The 20,127-nt window shown below is 37.2% G+C and overlaps 1 protein-coding gene across 4 annotated transcripts in view; it reads right to left on the reverse strand.

Annotated features, from left to right (window-relative positions):
- Positions 1 to 20,127, reverse strand: part of UHRF2 (ubiquitin like with PHD and ring finger domains 2) — a 97,518-nt gene that overhangs the window by 67,334 nt on the left and 10,057 nt on the right. For all 4 annotated transcript variants that reach the window (XM_037373081.1, XM_037373080.1, XM_037373083.1 and 1 more), the window contains exons 2-3: positions 13,238 to 13,480; positions 9,436 to 9,698 (exon numbers count right to left, since the gene is read on the reverse strand). In XM_037373081.1, the coding sequence (XP_037228978.1) occupies positions 9,436 to 9,698; positions 13,238 to 13,480 (506 nt within the window). The remainder of the gene's footprint in view (positions 1 to 9,435; positions 9,699 to 13,237; positions 13,481 to 20,127) is intronic.

Raw genomic sequence — 20,127 nt, forward strand, 5'->3', positions numbered from 1 at the left:
GACAGCAATTTGACAGTGTACACCTTCCTGATAAGCATTTTTTCTTTATACACATAAAGCACAGGAAATAAAGTCAAGTGCTTCAGTTAAACATGTTTAGAAGGGATATTTAAGAAATATATTGTGTGCAAGGGAATGCATTTTGGCATTTTTTCACAGAAGACAAAATCGAACTGTTGGCATTACATACTTTTACTAATGCTGCTCAAAGCAGCTGCCTCTCAAAGAAGTAGTGATTGTTTCCCTTGTTCTGCCCCCATTGTGCAGCCACTGAGCAATTTCATTTGATTGGATCAGTAACACAAAAAAATATTAATATTCATTTAGTGAACACTACTTTTTAGATAAATTAGGAAGCAAGAACACTTCACTGTACAGCCACACAACCATCAAATTCAATGCAACTTTGATGTACGTAGTCAGGAAATAAGGTAAGATGAAGCAGCAGTGGCCACCCCATCTGACCGTGGCCCATAGTGTCTTTTGGTCTCCAAAATCAACTTATCATGAAAAGTGCTCCCTGTGTGAATTCTCAGATACATTCTATTAAATCCCAGCCTACTACCTTTATTTGAACATTCCACATTAAAAATATTCTGAAAAACATACCTGTTAAGCAAGTCTAACCTTCAAACCATTCCTTAAGAAAGGAATAGCAAGTTTAAGACTATTATCCTCTTGACGATCTCTTCAGCTAAGGAGACACTTTCAAGGAAAAAAGAGATTATTTTTCTTGAGCAGGCAGTATTATAACTTTTATTCTCATTTCTTCAAAATATTCTGTACTCTCCAGCTATCTATCTGTGTCTTGCATGTTACTTAGCACACAGGATAACTAAAATTTTTGACTTCTATGACAACACAGCGAAATCTTAATTTTCTTAATATATGTGTGTATGTATATATACACATACATACATACACACACATGCACATTTTTAAAGAAAATGCAGAACCGTATATAAATAAATGATTTTTCAAAAGTCACTGACAGTCTGGACTACAAATAACAAACGAAACTCACCTGAAATAGGCAAGACTCTTTTGGTAAGGATAATGGTTACAGCAGGACAGAGCATTTTAGAATGCCAGGCTATCACAGTCTTCCAAACAAAATGCCTTATAATTTTTTCTAATTTTGTCTCCTGTCTTTATAAAAACAGAACACCAGCAATACCTTTAGCCTCCATTGGGAACTGTTTCTCCTCACACCACTTTCAAGATGAACTTCTCTTACTGTCTGCAACCCTGATTACTCCTGAATAAACAGAATAGATGTGTAAGAAAAGGGTTTAAATGAAAAAAATAATCTTCTTGACAATAAGAACTCCTCTTGTACTTAAAAGACCTTCTTCTCCTGGCACTTAAAGACTTTTCAAAGCTCCTACAACACAAAATAATATAGGAATAAATGTTTTCCATTTGAGCAGGATGAGATCTGGGGAACATACAAACATTTAAAAAGAAAACCAAGAAGAAAACCCAGAAGTATTTCAAGTAGGATCCCTCCCAACTTTTCTCCTCCTAACCTTTTTTCTTGCTCTGTTCCCCATCTGTTCAAATAGTTTGTTGCCCAAGCTCCTATTCTTGTATCTCTTTCAGCTAGCATGAGGCACCTATGCCTGTAACATGACTCAAACAGCTTAGAAGCACAAGCAAATAAGCTTCAAATGGTAAAAAAAGACAGCCAACCTTACAAATGGTTCTCAGGAAGACACGGAAACAAAAATGAAAACACAGAGGAGTACTGAGTTGACAGATCAATGCATTATAGTAGTGTTTAACAGCAAACCTTCCATGTCGGAATGCAAGTCACCACTGACAGACTGATATAACAGGATCAATACACTTTACACTTAGGAACACAGGAGTCTAACAGGCACCCCAGACCCCTGAGATCAGTGCCCTTTTAGTACAAATTACCACATACACTAAACTTTTCCTGTACTCCATTTATGACCTGAGGGTCTAAGATTACTGTGGTATTTTCCACAATAATTTTTATTTTTATGACACTTCACACAGCTTATGGAAAGCTAACTGGCTAATGAGGGACATACTGACCGAGGCTTGCAACTACAGTAATGGCATACATACTGTATATACATATATATACATACATAAATATGCACACAAACACGTATGTATGTACATACTGTACATACATACAGTAAAGGCATATGTACATGCCTTTACCTTCAAAGCAGGCTGTCATCTCTTTGGGGTAAGGAATGTCTTTTTGTTAAATGGTCTGTGAAGTTGAGCACAACAGTAAGTGAATTTATTCTTGAGGACTACAGGTCCTAATTATAATAGCTCTTTGTTTAGATGCAACAGCATCAGCAACTGAAAAGACAGAAGCAGTAAGAACAGACATCTTTTAACTAGATACTGAGGAAAATTAACACTGTTCTTAATTCTTCACGCTGAAATGGACTACTCACCAGTAATTTTATTTCTCAGAAATTACTCAAATTTACTCTGTAAACAAAACTGCCTCTGTAACAGGCACAGATATGCGCATGTTCTTCTCTACCCATTCCTCCTGCCCTGTATTTTTGGTACAGGAACTGCGCACAAATGCGTCACTAGCAGCAACTACATAACTGAGTTCTCTACAACAAACAAGGGTCAGCATAGCCTGAGTGCAAATACAGTGTCACTTTAGGAAAGCCACATTGATGATTATGCATGCTTTGCCCAGCTATGGGCGAAGTTCACCCATTCAAAGCTGTTTTGTCTGCAGAAAACAGCTGTTGGTTCTGCTTTAAAACCTCAACAACATACAGGCTCCAGGACAGATAAATGATGCACATGGAAATGATACCTCAAAGGAACTAGTTGCTCTTAAGTACCCTCCTAACTAACTACACAACAGTCTATAGGCAAAGTCAGTAGCCCCCCACACCCACAGTTTAGACTGAGTGGGCTTCTGATTTCTTCACTACGCAGTAATTACTGTAGGATCACATCCAAGGACAGCAGTTTGTAAACACATATAATAGGCAGTACTAATATTCTACAGATATCCAGAATGGCAACATTCTTTAGTAATGTCAGTTAGAAGTACACTGCAACTTAAGATCTGCCTTAGCAGTCTTGCAACAGATTTTCAAATTCCCAGCATCCAATAAGACCATCTCTTAAGACCACTGTATCCTTTGATCTTCCAGTTAGCAGCACAAAGAGACACGGGGACTATTTGAAGTAATTTGTCCCAAGCACGCTGAATCATGCTTGTTCTATCCAACTTACTAAAAGTTATGCAGTTTAATAAGAGTAAAGGAAAGCCAGTTTTCTAACAAAACTCAGGAGTTTGAATCTCAGTTTCAGTCAAAACCTAGACTATGTCCCAAAAGAAATCTTGCAATATTGATTAAAAACAAACAAACTAACAAAACAAAACCCACCAAACTAACACTGAGACTCACACGCAGGCTGTCATTCTTCCTTTAAAAGTGAGAGAAATCATGGAAGTCAACTTGCTGAAGAAGAGAAGTAGCAAGCTGGTTGCCACAGGCTCTAAAGGTTAACATCAACTATCAGTTTTCTACTCCATTGAAGATGAGGCTCTTCAGCATTGTCTGCATCTGAGACTGCAGTATTGTCACCAAACCCAGAAGAAACCCTAACCTTAGTAAAGTGCAAAGAGAGAAGCCTAGGAAATCCACTGAAAGATGGTGTACTGATATGGAAGCAAGGACTAACATCATAATGCTCAAGATCCATCAGGCAAACAGAAGTATCAACCGAAGAGCTTCTCTTTGAAGAGGAACACTACTGGACAAGAACCCTAGTGTACTTGGAAACTTACGCCCATCAGGTTAAAGTCTTCCTGTTCACCGAAGTCTGTTTTAGTAAAATGCAACATAAAGAACTGGGGGGAAAAAAATCTGTTCTTAATGAATCTACTGTTAGAAATACTCTAACTTCTGCCCTGCAGATCCAGGAACTTGTTAAAGCTTTTAGAAAACCTCACTAATAGTAACGGCCATTGGGTACCTAAATTGCCAGAATTAGGCTAGGCATGTAACTCACCTATACAGTGCATCCTACCTCATACTGCTTCTCAGAAAGGCTTTTTTCCGCATCGAAGACAAAACATCCATGTAAAATTTTATGGATCATAAAAACATCCAACACACAACTTATACAGGACAGACACAGACTTAACTATAATCTCTTGAGGTGAGAAACAAAGAAACCTCAGACTATTTCCAGATCTGCAAGAGTTCAGAGAGCCTTACTCCTCAGCTCATATTAAGCATGAAGTAAATAGATAATCCCTCTTGCTAAAGTATCTGGTTCCCTAGAATAAATAACCACAGTGTACTATGTGACACATTATGCAGATATTACCTAAAGGTTTAAACTAAACTTCTCTGTTGATTGATAAAAAAACGAGGGCTATCATCAGCCAAACACAGCAGCCCTGAAAAAAAAAGTTATCTACACTTTAGCCATACTGAATCTATACTTGCGTATAGGTAAGCACACTGACATTTCTCAGGCTGCAGAAATATACAGCCATCCTGTGAGAGCTTTCTAATATGGAAGGCCTTCATTACAAATGACTCTTAACAGGAAAAGGAAAAGACAGCGTGTTTGTAAATCAGTAATTCTCTCCACTGATACTTCAGGGAAGAGCTAACACTCAGTGACAGAACTGTCTCCCTGGAACAGTAGCCTATATCCAGTGCTGCACAAGCAACAAATATGAAATAAAACTGAAGAAAAGGGCAAATTTTCTTATGACACAGCAATGTCCTTATGGTGCCACATTAAGCTGCTGAAGTGTCCCACTCCTGACTTAGAAGCGATTCTTAAACAAGCTGTGGTGGAGAGACTACCTACAGTTATCTCAGTTAACTTCAGGATCTAAGCATGTATTGGATTCCTCTTGAGTCCTTTCAAATAAGGATGCGGCTTCATTCTGTTCAAGACAGGTTCACATCTTCTGTATTAAAAGACAGTTACTAGGAGCAGACAAAAGCAATGTATGATAGCAGCGTATGAAACTTCACAGCACACCCTTGACTTCAAAATCTTTAATGGTTCTTTGTGATACTAACAAATACAAAGATGAAATGGAAATACAGTGAACAAAGTGCCAGAAGAGGAGGAAGACAATACTGTCAGAAGTAGAAACATACCTGTAAACAATGCTGCCTTCAGAAACTGAATGCAGAAGAAGGACTATCAGGCAAACGCTACGTAGCCACAACTGGATTCCAGGAGACTTGGTACTTACTGACACTCAGCATTGATAAAGCTGATCTTTGGTCTCTTTCTCACTGATGAAGATAGGGTTCTTAAGCATCACAAGCCTTTTACACCTTTGAGCCTATCAAGAGCTGTGACTCCAGTTTAATCTGGAACTGAGAAGTTCTCTTCCTCTGAATGGCACTAGGTTGTCTACAAACAGAATGATCTCTCTGCAGAAACGTGGGCCTTACAACTACTGCAGCAATTTAGTTAAAAGCTAGGCATACAGCCTTGGGGTGTGGGCTGTAAAGGGAGAGGGAAACCACAACACCAACTAACTCAACTAACCCTGTTGCCTATAAAAACAAGTAGCATCTCCTATCTGCAGCAGTCACAGCTGGTTGAGAGCTCTGTTTAGCCCTAAGACAGTTACCTCTTTGAAACTAGTATAAGCTCTTGCCCAGAAAGGTTAATTTCTATTAATCATACTGCTTGCTAGAAGAGCTCTGCCACGTTTTTCCCCTTCACATTCACTGTAACTACACTATTTAAACAAGAAGTGGAAAGAAGAGAGGACCAAATGAAAACTCAGCCCCCCAGAGGAAGTACACTCCTATGAAAAGACGGATTAGAAAAAAGTGTGTTTTACCAAACCTAAAACTGCAAAACATATATAAGTTTTGCACAGAACTTCTGACATGTAAATCTAGCAGCACCACTGCTAAAACCAGCTTTCTAACTTAAAGGAAGGACAAGTACTGCTTCATCCTTTATGAACAGCTGCTCTTAAGAAGTGACCTCAAAGTTACTTGGCTGAGAAAGAATTAATGATTGATTGGATTCTTAACTTCATGGGACTATCAAATGTTTCCAACTAGAAAAGCAAGGCCAGAAGACCATCAGACTTCTTGATGCTGTTCCACCTGCTTTCAAAGAATCAGGTGTGGATCATACAAGCAAGCCAATACAGATCCAGACTCCTCAATGCACAGTTGCAGGACTATGTAGAACCCCTGGCTGCGGCAACATTATCCCTCATTGAATCTGGCGGAGGGAGGATAAACACACCATAATTTCTGGACACATTTTGAACAAAAATTCTTAATAAGTTCTTCATGCTCTTTGACAGATTTTCTTCCACCCCAAAAAAACTTCTAAGTAGAGAGAAGTGTGGTCCAGTATAAATAGGCAATTAAGCTGAAGGTGAACTTTCCTGACAAGCACAGCCTAAGGGAAAATTACTGAGGTGAAGCTTCACTTTTGGATAAAATTCCCAGCTACACAGTTCTGAGATAGGTGGTGTCGAACAACAGGTAACTCAGTCCTGAATTTATGAATACAGTGTCAACACCCATGGGACTGCTAAAAACAACAGTTTCAGGACTTCATTCAAGTCAAAACATGGATCTGTGTATTCTGGAGACACCAAGGTGAGACAGGCCTGCCCTAGAGGACTTCACTGCAAAAACTGGGCCTATGATGATGGAAGACCTAGTCCTGAGATGGGGTTTGCACAGATTCCTAGTACCTCCAACATAAACACCACTATTAGCATCACTGGTTCCAGCCATCAAGAGACAGCGGTGGCAGGAAGGATGTTTCTTGAACTTTTGTTTTGGGGTTTTTTTTGGTTTGGTCTTTTGTTTTGGGCTTTGGGGGTTTTGGGGGGTTTTTCTCAGGTGGCGGGGGTTGCAGGGGTGGGGGTTGTCAGACTAAGTCTCCCACAACACATGGTACAGTAAAGTACACTTATTATTCATCACAATGAAGATGTGCATCAGAGTCAAGGGCCTGGAGCAGACCAATTCAATGCACTATAGGTGACCTACTCTCAGCTGTAACCCTCTTTTTGGTGATTTTTTTTGCCAAACTGGAAGGATATAACAGGCAGAGAGGGAGAACCAGTCTGGAAACTGAGCATCGGTGACGATTTGAGAAGTTGTGGGCCTGTATGCACATCTGACACATAGTCCCTCCAATGTATTCAAGTAATTTTGATGGCTTCACAGGCACCAGGCTTATATCATAGACCATTTTTGTTTTGTTTCAGATAACCACACGTGTTTTCATGTCTTGCACAAATATACCTGTTGTAGGCAAAGCACAGCTGAAATTATGTCACCCTAGAAAATAATGACCTCTAGAAAATAAAAGGGAAAACATCTTCTCCAAAACAACACAGCCAGGATGGACTAGAGAATGCCAAGTACACCTGGCAGCAAAATGCAGTGTCTAAACCTAAAGAGGAAAACACCCAGGAACAGATAACTGTGCAGAAGAAGAAAGTACTTCAGTAAAACATGAACCTTGAAGAACAGGAGTGAAGAGATAAACAATTTCTGGAGCAGAGAACTGTATGGCAAAACACACCATGACCTCCCTATTGATCCACATCAAGAATACAGGTAGCAGGATACACACGTGGTCTACAGACACCAAAGGGGTAAACACTCGTATATGAAAACAAAGTGGTATGAGTGCACATATAACGTGTATTCGTACGGTAGCTAGTTAACACTACAAGGAAAAAGTGGCACATTGAAAGACTTTTATCAGTAACATTCATCAAAAACCAAATCACTGATAAATGTACAAGTCTGACTTTTCAGAAAGCCTTCCAATAGTTTTTCTCTCCAAAAGCTCAAACTTCCAATACTTTTGATCAGTTAAAGAACTGTGAGGTCAATGACTACCTTGCAACACTGCGTTTCTAACATTTTGTGGGCTAAGAATACACAACTGCTATACATAATCTTACAGTAAGAGTTAAAAGACTGTCTCCACCTGATGAAAGGCAACAGCTAGATTCTGAACTACACAGAGAGGTCAACCTTCTTTTTTTTCTTTAGCATGAATATGCCAAAGAAAAATCAGACCTGCTGTGAAAAATTTGCTACTTCTGTACTCGTAACTCATGAAAAGCAACAGTATCTACAAAAAAGGGACATAATTTCACTGCAATAGTTACACTTACCGTCTCAGAAATGTTTCCCCATGGCTAACTTAGGTATACCATACTATTGTAAAATTAGGTAATCTTAAAGTCAGGTCTTTGGAATCATACCAAAATAGACATGTAGTCTGAAGAGAAAATATTTTCATTTTGATCATACTGGTTGGCCAAGTTATTTTCATGTATTTCTTGCAATATTCAATGAAGTGTTTACATTTCTACTTCCACCTCAATAATTCTCTTAACATTTGAAGTACATAACTTATACAGTCGCAGACACAGAATCTGAACTCAGTTAAAAATGCATGAAGTTGTATCTGCTACTAGTAAGAGCAACAAAGAAGTTCTCTATGTAAGGCAGAATCACAGTTACAAATTAAAGTAACAGAAGTTGAGACAGCTGTTCTAAAAACATTATTTTGGAAATCTGTATTTAGTTAATACTGAATATACTTAGCATCTTTCTACCTTAACCTTACATTGCACAAACTACAGTATTTTTCTAATGTCAGTACCAAAAATTAAAAATCCTCAACTCATTCAAAGTTTTATTTGTTTAGAAGCTTTAACTTAAAATGTTTTAACAGGTATTTTAAAATATCTGGACCAATTTCTCAAGCAAACAAAGTGTGTAAAACCTGCTCATAAGTAAGAATTCCCCCCCAAACTCTGCATTTTCTACCCACATACTGCAGGCTCTGGAATTTGATTTTACTACAGAAACAAAAAACACAACCCACCCTTAATACCCTCTCTCCAGTTCAGAATCAATTTCATGCCCTCAGTCACACAGATCTTTGTAACAAACCTTCTACTGTAAGTGCAGACCTGTAATTTTGTGCACAGTTTTTCTATTTGGAATAAAATTGATCCAAATCAAGTAACAAAATTTGCTCTCATGAGAGTTCTCCTTCACCTCCAATAAGAGGAATTGAATATACACATGGAATAGTTAAAAAAAATTAAAACAATACTTTACTTAGAAAAACCCACAGTAAAAATTCAGTTAGATAGCTTCCTTTATCTTATGTAAGGATGGATTTTGTTTCATAAAGACAAATTAATTCTTGACAAGTATTTAGGCATGAAAAATACCATTACTCCCAATGTATTAACTATATCCAACTGAAAAGTGTCATAATTTTTTAAATAATTTTTTTCTTGGTTGCAATATTGAACTTGCTTTCTTTGATTCCAAGCTTCTTCAAGAAATTCTTGGTTTATACAAACCAAGCAACAATATGTGATGTCCTCAAAATAGTATCAGGATCACTTACTCATCGTACTTGATATGATAAATAGCTTCTTCATCAGTGTCCATACAGTCTGAATAAGATGTGGATGGCGTACTGTCCAAATTATTTGCATTTTCTCTAGAATGATCTTGACTTAAGTTTCCATTAGTCCTTTTGTAAGTGTTACCACTCTTTCCTTGAGCTTTACCATTCTTATGTCCCTTTGTTGCTCGGGTAACATTTTCTATATGCGCTTCAAACCAGGCTCCAATGCTGACATCACGAGCATCTACCAATTCATTTATCTAAAAGGAAAAAAATCAATAATTAATTAATGCTTATTTTATATAATCCTAATTAAGAAAAAATAATTAAGGCAACTTAGTATGCTACTACTTAAATCTGTCACCAGTAGAACAATCGGCTCTAGTCACTAGCTGAGCCTGAGCAAGTTCAAGTAACATGCAGTCATGAATGTGTTGCGTTTTCAGGATTTTATTACTCTTCCCTCATTAAAATCTAGTATGAATACAATCTGTATGTAATTTTAAAAAGCTTTTTTTCCCCCCATCCTCCAATCTGAATCTTTTTTATTACCTTTTCCTCTTCACTAGTTGTTCTTTATGGCTAAAATAAGCATACACAGCATTAAAATACTAGCTTGCAACCAATGGATTTAAAGACTTCCCTGAGCCTCCAATGTGAAATTATAATTTAACCTTCTATGTTTCTGGCCTGCAAGATTTTTTTAACCATTCAAGACTCAAGCAGAGAGAGGGAGGAAATAAGTCTAACAAGGTTGCCACAGTGAGCCAAAATCCTATCACTGTAAGAAACAGAATTATATCCCAGAATTTCTCCCTTCTGTACTCACAATAATACTGGTATTTAGCAACCAAACCACTTTACTATTCTGAATCGTGTTTCATTTTCTCAGCTCTCCAACTAATTAAGCAGATGTTCCCTTAATAATACTAAGAACACTGGGGGAAAAAAAATTTAAAAAACACTTAATCAACAGCACATCAAGTATAAAAAAAATACTACAACAGAACTACTGCACAGCCATACCATAGAAAACACCTATAATAAACAATATGAGATACATATACATATATGTATGTATATATATAAGTTTTAAGCTACAGCCTTTGCCAAGTACCAACACAGTGGCAGACAGATACTTACACTTACTAACCCCAAAGGCTAGTTTCTACAAACTGAACAATCTTAATTTATTTTCACAGGAGCAAGCCAAAAAACACGCTCAGTAACTTTCAGTATTTACAGTGAAGGAGTCCTTGGGTATCTGAAAGTACAATTGACAGCAGTTTGAGCTAAAAATTTTGTTCCAAGAAAGCAATACTTCATATTCTACTCTTTTCATTCACCTTCTTTACAATGACCTCCTAAATGGAAACTTATTTTTTCTCCCATGCAAAACACCAACGTGTATTTTTTTTTTTAATTTTTATTCTTAAAACCTACAGTATTCAAAGTACTTTCTTTTCACCAGAATGAAAATTTCAGCCCCATAATAAATCAGAGAAGGCCACCCTTATTTTAAATCTATAAATCTATTTTAAACAGTGGATTCTGGTACACTTCTAGAAGGAAACCTCATGAAGGCATCCCTACACAACCTTACATGTTTGAATTACTTGTAGCTCAAAGTCCTTTTTTACTTCCTCCTCTCAAACACACACCACTAAGGACTACTCCATCTGCTGCTACTTCTTGCAACCAGTTATGGAAGTGCCAGAGAAGCCATGCTGGCCAAGTCAAAAATCGTCTGATCCAGAACAACAAAAAAATAATAAAAAAAAAAAAAATCAGTGCAAACTCCCTTAACTGTTTCTCTCCAACGAATCCTTCCATAATATAATGTGCATACTTACCTAACAGACTTCCCACCCTTGCAAAGAGTAGGGGCAAATTATTACCACAGATCACTACACAGATCACAGATCAGACAACTATTTTATGTTAGTGGTGTCTGGTTTAAAAACTGGGTTATTAGTAGCTTTTTGTGGACAGGATTAAACAAATACCGATTTTAATTACAGATTCAGTTTGTGTGTTTTTTCATTACAAGCTAGTTAAGAGCTCTCAGCTAAAATGTTTTCACTACAGCCAGAGATTTTTGGATGAAAAGTTATTAAGACTGTGCAAGAATCAGAAGGGGAAATACACCACAGGCTTCTGAACAAGCCTTCATTTTTCTAACATCATTCCTGCATGCCAACCACTGTTACTGTAACTCCTCTCTTGTCACCTGTCTTCTACTCCTCCATTTGGCACTGGAGATCAGACATGGATACCCGGCTTAGCCAAGGTGGTGCCCTTCACACAGGCCGAGTCCACCTTGGGATGCAACCCCCGTTCTTAAACCAGACACCCCTAACAATTGTGTCTTAGTAACAAGGAACAGGAATTGAACATAATTCCTTAAGAGCCCATGTAAATATCAGAGATCAGGTACAACTGAAACATAAAACATGCTAAATCATTGTGATCTACATAATATAGAATGGCCACAGAGGAACTCTGTTCAAATCACGATTTTAACCATCTAACAACAATTACTATTAACTATTTTTTCCAATATCAATTCTTAACACTTTTTTTTTTTTTCTTTTCTTTCTTTTTTCATTTTCTTGTTTTAAATTACAGATTCCATACTGGCTACCTTGCTACTTTTCCTTTTGGCAGCTGAAGTCAGGAAGGTGGGCACAGAGGCTGAGACTATTCATAATATAGAGGCAAATACCAAATACCTTGTTGTGTCTAGCTCTGGATGCAGGTCCAGTGAGGCACAGGACTTTCCTCAGACAGAAGACATTGTAACAAACTATTCCTTCCCATAAACAGACAATTCCTTACTGTTTTTTTTACTCTGATGCCTCAGAGAATGAATAAAACTCAACTGCACAGAATGCTACAGGAACAGAGAGTAAGTGACTTACCACTTGTCCTTAATACCTGAAACATTATAGTCTACATGAAGCTAAGACAGCTTCCTATGCGGATGACAGGTCTACAGGTCTACATAACATCATTTCTCTAACTGAAATTAACTTGCATGCATGTGGCAGCCTCAAGCTCCATTTCCTTCTGTAATTCTGCATGTTTTCCAGCAAAATTACTGTTATAGGTATTTCTTACCTAAGACAAAAAACCAAACAGAATGTAAAATGCTACCATTCCCTACACATACACACCCCACTGAATATCCAGTCAGTGAGCAAACTGGAAACTGCCCATTTCCTGTTTAATTTAAACTTCCGGTACCCTGATATAATTCTACATGACAATACAGAAAAACTGAATGAAGTACAAAACTAACAATTAATATGATATATGTCATAAGAAAACTCTAATAAAACAGCAATCATTCCATCACACACTATTTAAAGGAATTGTTATTTCCATCGTTTACCTAGTCTAGTGCAGCACTGAAACGTTAGTATTAAATAATAGACAAGCCTGAAAAAATAAGTAGGGGAAAAAAATGTATCTTTCCACATTTTTTTATTAGCATCTTCTGTCCACAAGAAGTATTTCTGTTTCACAGGTACTCTAAACTTTCTGAAGAACATGCTTTGGAGAACAAAACACATCAGAGTTTATGACCTCTCCTGAAACCTGCAACACCCAGTAAGCCTGGTACAGAGACAGCTTTACGTCAGTTCAAATGCCATCAATTTAGTTTATGTCAAATTGGGGAATCATGCCAAATCATAAAAAAAAGCAATGAGGCTACACAGTTTCATATAATAAAACAATAAATAAACCTGCAAGTGAAGCATGAGGCATTTTTACAGCTTTTAAAGTTTGTACATACCTTGTACAATCCAATGCCAGGATCAATGAGAAATGAGCGAGATGATGTAGACGGCTGACTGGGTGATCCACTACTGGTTTTCTTGACTTTGTTCTTGCAGTTGGAAACTGCACAGGAATTGACTTGTCCATCCTGATCTGTCACAGAAGCAGTGGTAGGAGCTTCAGATTCAGATCGTATCAAAAGCTGAACTATGTCATTTAGTCCAACATTGTAGTCAAATAAAGTGTGTCCATCTTCTAGCTGTCAAAAGAAAGGTATACTTGTAAAATTCTACCATGAGGTACCTAAGTAGTTTCCAAAAGTCCCTTTTACCAACAACAGTTGTACAGAGCAGAAGAGGCACGCCATCTATTTCTGGTAAATAAAAACTTATGCCTTGAGTATATGCAAAAGCAAACTCTCATCATTTACCTCCAGCCATGACTTTATCCAATGAAAATCAGTGAAAGGCTTAAAATGAGAAACAGACATCTTTAAAGACTTCAGACTTTTTGATTATGCATCAACATCCAAAATAATGCAGTGATTTTCTCATCAAAAACCAGGTAGGATCTATGTTACCACTTACACAACATATACAATAAATGTAAATACATGTGGTAATTTTTAAATTAACACTCACTTTCACAATTCACTCTTTCTCAATCTTTTCTAGCAAGCAAGGCAGTACCTGATACTTGCTAATATTGTGCAAACTATTTCCTAAATAAAACATCTAGATATAAAAGACCCTCATACACATATAACTCCATTTACTTTTCAAAACTTTAAGATCTGTAAGTACCCTGCAAAAGCAACTACACTTAGAGGGAAACAACACCAAAATACATACTGGGCCTTAAAAAGGGAGTAGTCTCCTACATTGAAAGCATTCAAAAACATTTTTATTCCAGATTTAGCCAGGTTTACTGTTCCACAACTCCAGACCAAAACAAGATTATTCACTGAAATTGAATCTTTAAACTGGTCAGTTTATAAGCTATTATAAAACTGAAGAAACAAGCACTGTGTAGCAGTCCCTCAAATAACATTGTACTTCAGGCCCCACTATATTCCAGATGGAATTAGATCCTGCAGAACACCAGAATATAAATAGAAATAGACTGTTTAATCATATATAGCCCACAGTTACTAAACATCATTTTGGGCCCCGCTCTGCAGTTTTAGGATACCTGTTATTATCTTTACGGGATGATCTCACCTTCCCACAATTAAGCTAAGAAACTCACACCTAAAAACAAGTTGTGTGCCAGCAGAGAATAAACAAAGGGAGCAGTGACCACTGCTGCTTTGCTCAGTGAGGCACTCTTAATGACCTACAGCATCTTTGAAGCACAGATTTAATTTATCTAAAAGTATAATTAATTGCTTTGGAACATCAAAACTTGAATTTACTTTGTTACATTTTAATTCATGTTTCAGTGGGAGAAAAATGTGCATGGCTAAAAAGCCCCACCTGTTTTCAAACTACTTTTGCACCAAAAAATTATCTGACCTTTTTCCAGAATAGGTGCTATTTTCAACATCACTGTTTCAAGAATCTTTTCAAATAGATCTGTTTTCATAAGCTTATGGGGAATATCAATACAACATGAAAAAGTAGGGAACAGGAAGGAACAGAATAAATAAAGAAGGAATTTTCCAGCTTCATTCATTCAAATGATCTCAGGATAGACAAAAGTGGAAAGCACACTTCTTCACCTCCTCTGCTTTTCAAAACAACTCTAAACTGCAGAGGACAGTTACAGACATAAACTGACACTAAAAAAACCAATTAACTCTTCTTCCATTAATTTAAGATCTATGTAAAAGAAAAGAAAGAAAAAAACCCAACAAACCAACCTCTCAGCACTGCTGATAACTACTGTATCCACAGCTGGGATGTGTGAACAGTACTCATAGTTTGTTTCAATGTAACTGAAACTGACCCGGCTGCCTCATCAATAGCTATGGGAATGATCCTTGTTCAGCTGTTCTCAAACCAGTTCAACACACAGTAGACAGAATTGTGCCAAAGATTTTGATGCTGTAACTATTAAATGAACGAAAGTCTTAAAATGGAAGCTTGCAGCGACTGTTATTCTACAGGTGACTACTAACACTGCTTCATAACCTCGAGCTTTAGGCTAGGGCTTCAAATAAGCAGCAAGCTACTAAAGCAAGTTTAAGTAACCTTTCCTGTCCTACCCTGTCATACATTGCTATGCTTTTGACAACAAAGGGGACAGAAGTGTTCTTACAGCCCTATGACAATCCAGATTTGGGGGCTTTTCATGCCACAGCAAGTTTGTACTTTCACTGTTAATATTACTGAAGAAGTTTAAAAACTGCTATTCTTAGATTCAAAGTACAAATAAACCCAAAACAAAGATAATCATCTTTCAATAAATTTGAAGGCAGGGCGTGGGGCGAAGATCCACATTTCTGGAGCTACTGCTGCTTCTCAGCACTACTCCAGGCCCACCTGGAAGATTCAACCCCCTACTAAGTGATTTTTTTTTTTGCAAAATGTTCACAAAAATTCAGTGGTACATATGCAAAATAGATCGCTTCTGAAATAATGAATAAATTGGATGTTATATGTTATTGGAGACAATAATGTCTACTTCATTTTTTCACTTCCCATTGGTCTGGACAAGCTGTGGCAGAGGTTCCAGTGTGCAATTTCTAGAATCCTATGCTATGACAAAATCTTCTGAAAGGTAATGGAGTGGAAGAGAAATGGATAACCTTGTTCATGGTAGACTGAAGTTACGCAGGCAACAAACAGGCAAGAGCAAAGAAATATTAGCATTGCTCCCTTTCTCTCAGGACACTCAGTGTATAGCCTAACAGAAAAATATTTTGAGGTACTACAGTTTATAAAGTTAATTCAGTGAAGACGTAAATCTGAACAGCCTGCATGATTTAGCATAACAAGGTAACCAGTGTTAACACTTGACTAAAAAATGTCCTGTGTCTAGTCTTTGCGATCTATTCATCAGTTATGTCTGCAGAATAAGTTGTATCTTCAATCCACAGCTGAATCCTCCTTATTAGCATGAGAAAGTCACAAATAAAAAATAATTTTTTTAAAAAAGGAAGAAGACAACTTAAAAATAGTAATCTGTCCAGGAACAGTTATATTTCATATGTTCAGAAAGCAAGACATACCTAGGCTAGACAGTGAGTAAGAAGGCACCTTATCTAACAATGCACACACCCACCACCATGCACAGACACCTATTCCTGCACAGGAATCAAAGAAGTCAGCTTTCATGAACATGAACTAAATGGTCAGCAGAATAAACTGGTGACTGCAAAGTTGTCTACTTTACAGTATTAGCTTATAATGAATTAGCATTCTGTTCTCTGCTCAAGTGGTTGTATGTTGGGGTTTTGGTGGTGTGTTTTTTTGTGCTTAGTTTTTATAATCAGTATTCTTTGCAGGAGTATTTAACGACTACAGACTATTCTACTACTAGCGATGTCACACAAATCTGAAAGCACAGTAACAGAGATAAGATTGATATAAGCACACTTCAAATGAGGCAGGACGTAGTGTTTGGCAATGTGATAGGAAAAGAGCACCTGTTTATAGTATGAGCAAAAAATATATTCCCAGAATATTAGCAACTATATAAATTTAGTCTAATGACTCAGCAACACCGCCTGCCTCTGGGAACAAAGCAGAGAAACACTAAAACTCAACTAGTACAATCAAGTTCACATGTCAGTTGGCCGACACGAACTAATGTGTGTATCTGCAGATATACCAATACCCACCATTATTGCATCACTGAAAACTGTAACTTCTGGAGTAACAAAGTTGGAAAACAATCAGTGTATAAAGACCTCCATTCGACCACAGAATGAGAGAAGAATTCTAAGATGCTGTTTCTTGAATTACTGAGACTATACTGACGTTAACAACAGGACCTTGGCCAGCAAGGCTATAACCTCACAGACTATGAGTGTAAGGAAACAGTAATGCAGCACACCACTTTACAGTGTGTCTGTTCCTCCAGATGCAGTAGTATCTTCCTACTCTTTCCCAAGCTGGCCAGGAACTGTAAGATGACTTTTCAAATTATATTAATAAAGCAGTATCAGATGCAGAAAACTCAGGACCTATCACTATGTCTGGATATTAGCAAGCAGTAGGAAAAAAAGCACAATACCTTCCTTTCTACAGACAACTACCATTTTAAATCTATTCTGGAATACAGTATTTCTTTCCCAAAAGAACTACACAAAAAAACCCTGCAACCACCCACAAACAACCACATACAGCCCCACCCATACCTCTTATTTCCCAACAAACACTGACTTACTATGTCATCGAAATTCAGGGAAGCACTACCAAATTGAGTTCCACATAACCTCACAGACAAGTTAAAATATTCAGTCCAGAAAATTTCATCAAAAACAGTCTGGCAATTTGTGGGACTAGGTGACCAGCCTCCCCGTCAGCTTTATGGTACACTCACTTCTAACAATAGTTACTTATATAAATATATAAACAAATTAATCCCGTTCTGCTGCACAAAGATACTAAGAAGATTCCTTGAGAATATATTTGCCTGGACAGTGTTATTAAAAGAAAAGAAAGAAATATTACATGTTTACTTAATCATTCACTAAACACTCAAGGACACTTGTCATTCATAAGTTTATACATGCAAGCCAGAAACAAAAGTTATCAGGCAAATACCAGATAACCAAGCCATATCCCATTCAAGTCAGTTATGATTTCTTAATTGGGGATTAGAACACATACTAAAGCAGAAATAACTGAACAGGCATTTTATTTATGAAATTTTGCTAGCTCTTCTAATCCCACTGTCATTAAAAAAAAAAGGCATTTTTTTCCTTAGCACTACATTTCACTTTCAGTTTTTCTTTCTCTTAATGACTGGCATGCTTCAAAAGCCCTTAATGCTTCATTAACATATTCTGAATGAAGTGACACTAAAGAGCAGCTAGATTTACTGTATCTAACACTCTTTCACTATACTAAATATCCTGAAGTACAGAAACAGATTACATCTTTCAAATGTATTTTCACAGATCACGTTATAGACACTATCAATTTCAAAATACTTTTAGACAGGGTTGTTATAAATACTTAAAAGTAAGACAACACTGTGCTTACACTACTACACAAGAGAAGCTGTAGCAATGCAATAACTGGAATTGATACCTACCCATTATCACTGTTAGAACTGTCTTGTAACATCAAGCCACTAATGACTTTAAAATCCTGTAGAAACTGCACTTAGATGAACATGAATGATCATGCAGAGTGCTGTATGATACATTACTTGGAAACAAAAAAAAAAGCTTGACAAGTAATTCACCAATTACTATCATATTAACTTGTCTACAAGTCCCAGCAGAAGCACAGCTCGTCATGGGTTATATAACATGTACAGAGACCTCCCAAAAATCACATAATCATTCCTGTAAGAACACATAACCCACTGTTTTCATCTTCAAGTGTCATCCAAAAGGGTAAGTTCATAGGTTACCTTAATCCAGCCATTACACTTGACAATCAAGCTCTTTAATCACTGACAGAAGTATGCCTTTGAGCATCTTCTGTTATTTCCTTTTCCAAGAATTAAAGCAGTGCCTACATCTAGCAATAAAGATGAAAGAAACTATAATGAATGCAAAAGAGGTCTTTTAATTAACATGGTATGATGAAAAGTTAAGTGACATCAGTCTTTTATTCTGTACAGGTACTACATGCACCCTACAAATTTCTTTAACAGGAAACACATAAGGGTAAAGAGGCTCAAGTTCAGCAGAAAAACTTGTTTTGAGAGTTGTTTACAGGAGTTACGCAGAGTGTAAGTTAGTCTGAAGAAACCAAGAACCTGTAACTTCCAGCTGGGTACTCACTGAAAGCAAGCAAAGTGGACTTTAGAATTTCTCATATCCTGCATCTCAAGACTGATGTACAAACCTAACTTCATCTGCCTGCAAGAAGGCTGCTGGAATTGTAATTCCACTTAGTATTTTTACAGAACCTTTCAAACATATGTCCAACCAGTATCCAGTAATGAAAAGTCCAACTGAAAATTCAAAATCAGCTTTCAAGTACACAACAGTGAGTTTTGGGCCAATGGGACAAACTCAAGTCAAGAAAATTTCAATAATCTTTACTATATGACATTAGACATTTAGCTCATGGACTTCCACCACTCACAAAGCATACTCAGTTTGCTTACCCTTTCAAAGGTGATGGGGAACCTGAACATGTAATTTTATTCCAAAAGGAAAACTGTAGCCTACGCCTGGATTATCTGGTATTTGAAAAGAATGTTTCAGGACTCTGTGATATTTAAGTTCACGTATTAACCACATTCAGAGTAGTAGGTACATGGTCACTTTTTTACAATAACTGTGTACTGGAACTGTTTCCCAAGGAAGTACAGTAGTCTCAACTGCAAGAGACAAAAGCTAACTAAAAGAGAATTTAGTAGTCACCTGCATAAAGTCACTGTCTTTATATGATTTTGAATGTTTAGTATGTGCCGCCTCAGAAGTGTTTGCAGCTCCAGGAGATTCACTTCCTCCTCAAGCAACTCTAGATTCAACAGTACTTGCAGCTCCCGTAACAGGCTGCTCTGTCAAAAAATATGTTGCCTGGAGATCATCCTGCTAAGACAACCCACCTTCTTCCTGCACATGGAACACCTCCACTGCTATCAGTGACATTTTTTTAGTGATGTAGCAGTAGCTGTTCAGGGTCCACAAAGATATTCCTGACCCTGCACAATGAAACTCCACTTGGACAATCCATTATAGCAAGAGAATAAAAAGGCAAGTAACCACACCCAAACATGTTTAAGCAAGACTGCTCATTCAGCAAATTTAGTAGTTCCTTCTCACTTTTCTAC

Source organism: Falco rusticolus, chromosome Z (genome assembly GCF_015220075.1).
Source record: "Falco rusticolus isolate bFalRus1 chromosome Z, bFalRus1.pri, whole genome shotgun sequence".
NCBI classification, from domain to species: Eukaryota; Metazoa; Chordata; class Aves; order Falconiformes; family Falconidae; genus Falco; species Falco rusticolus.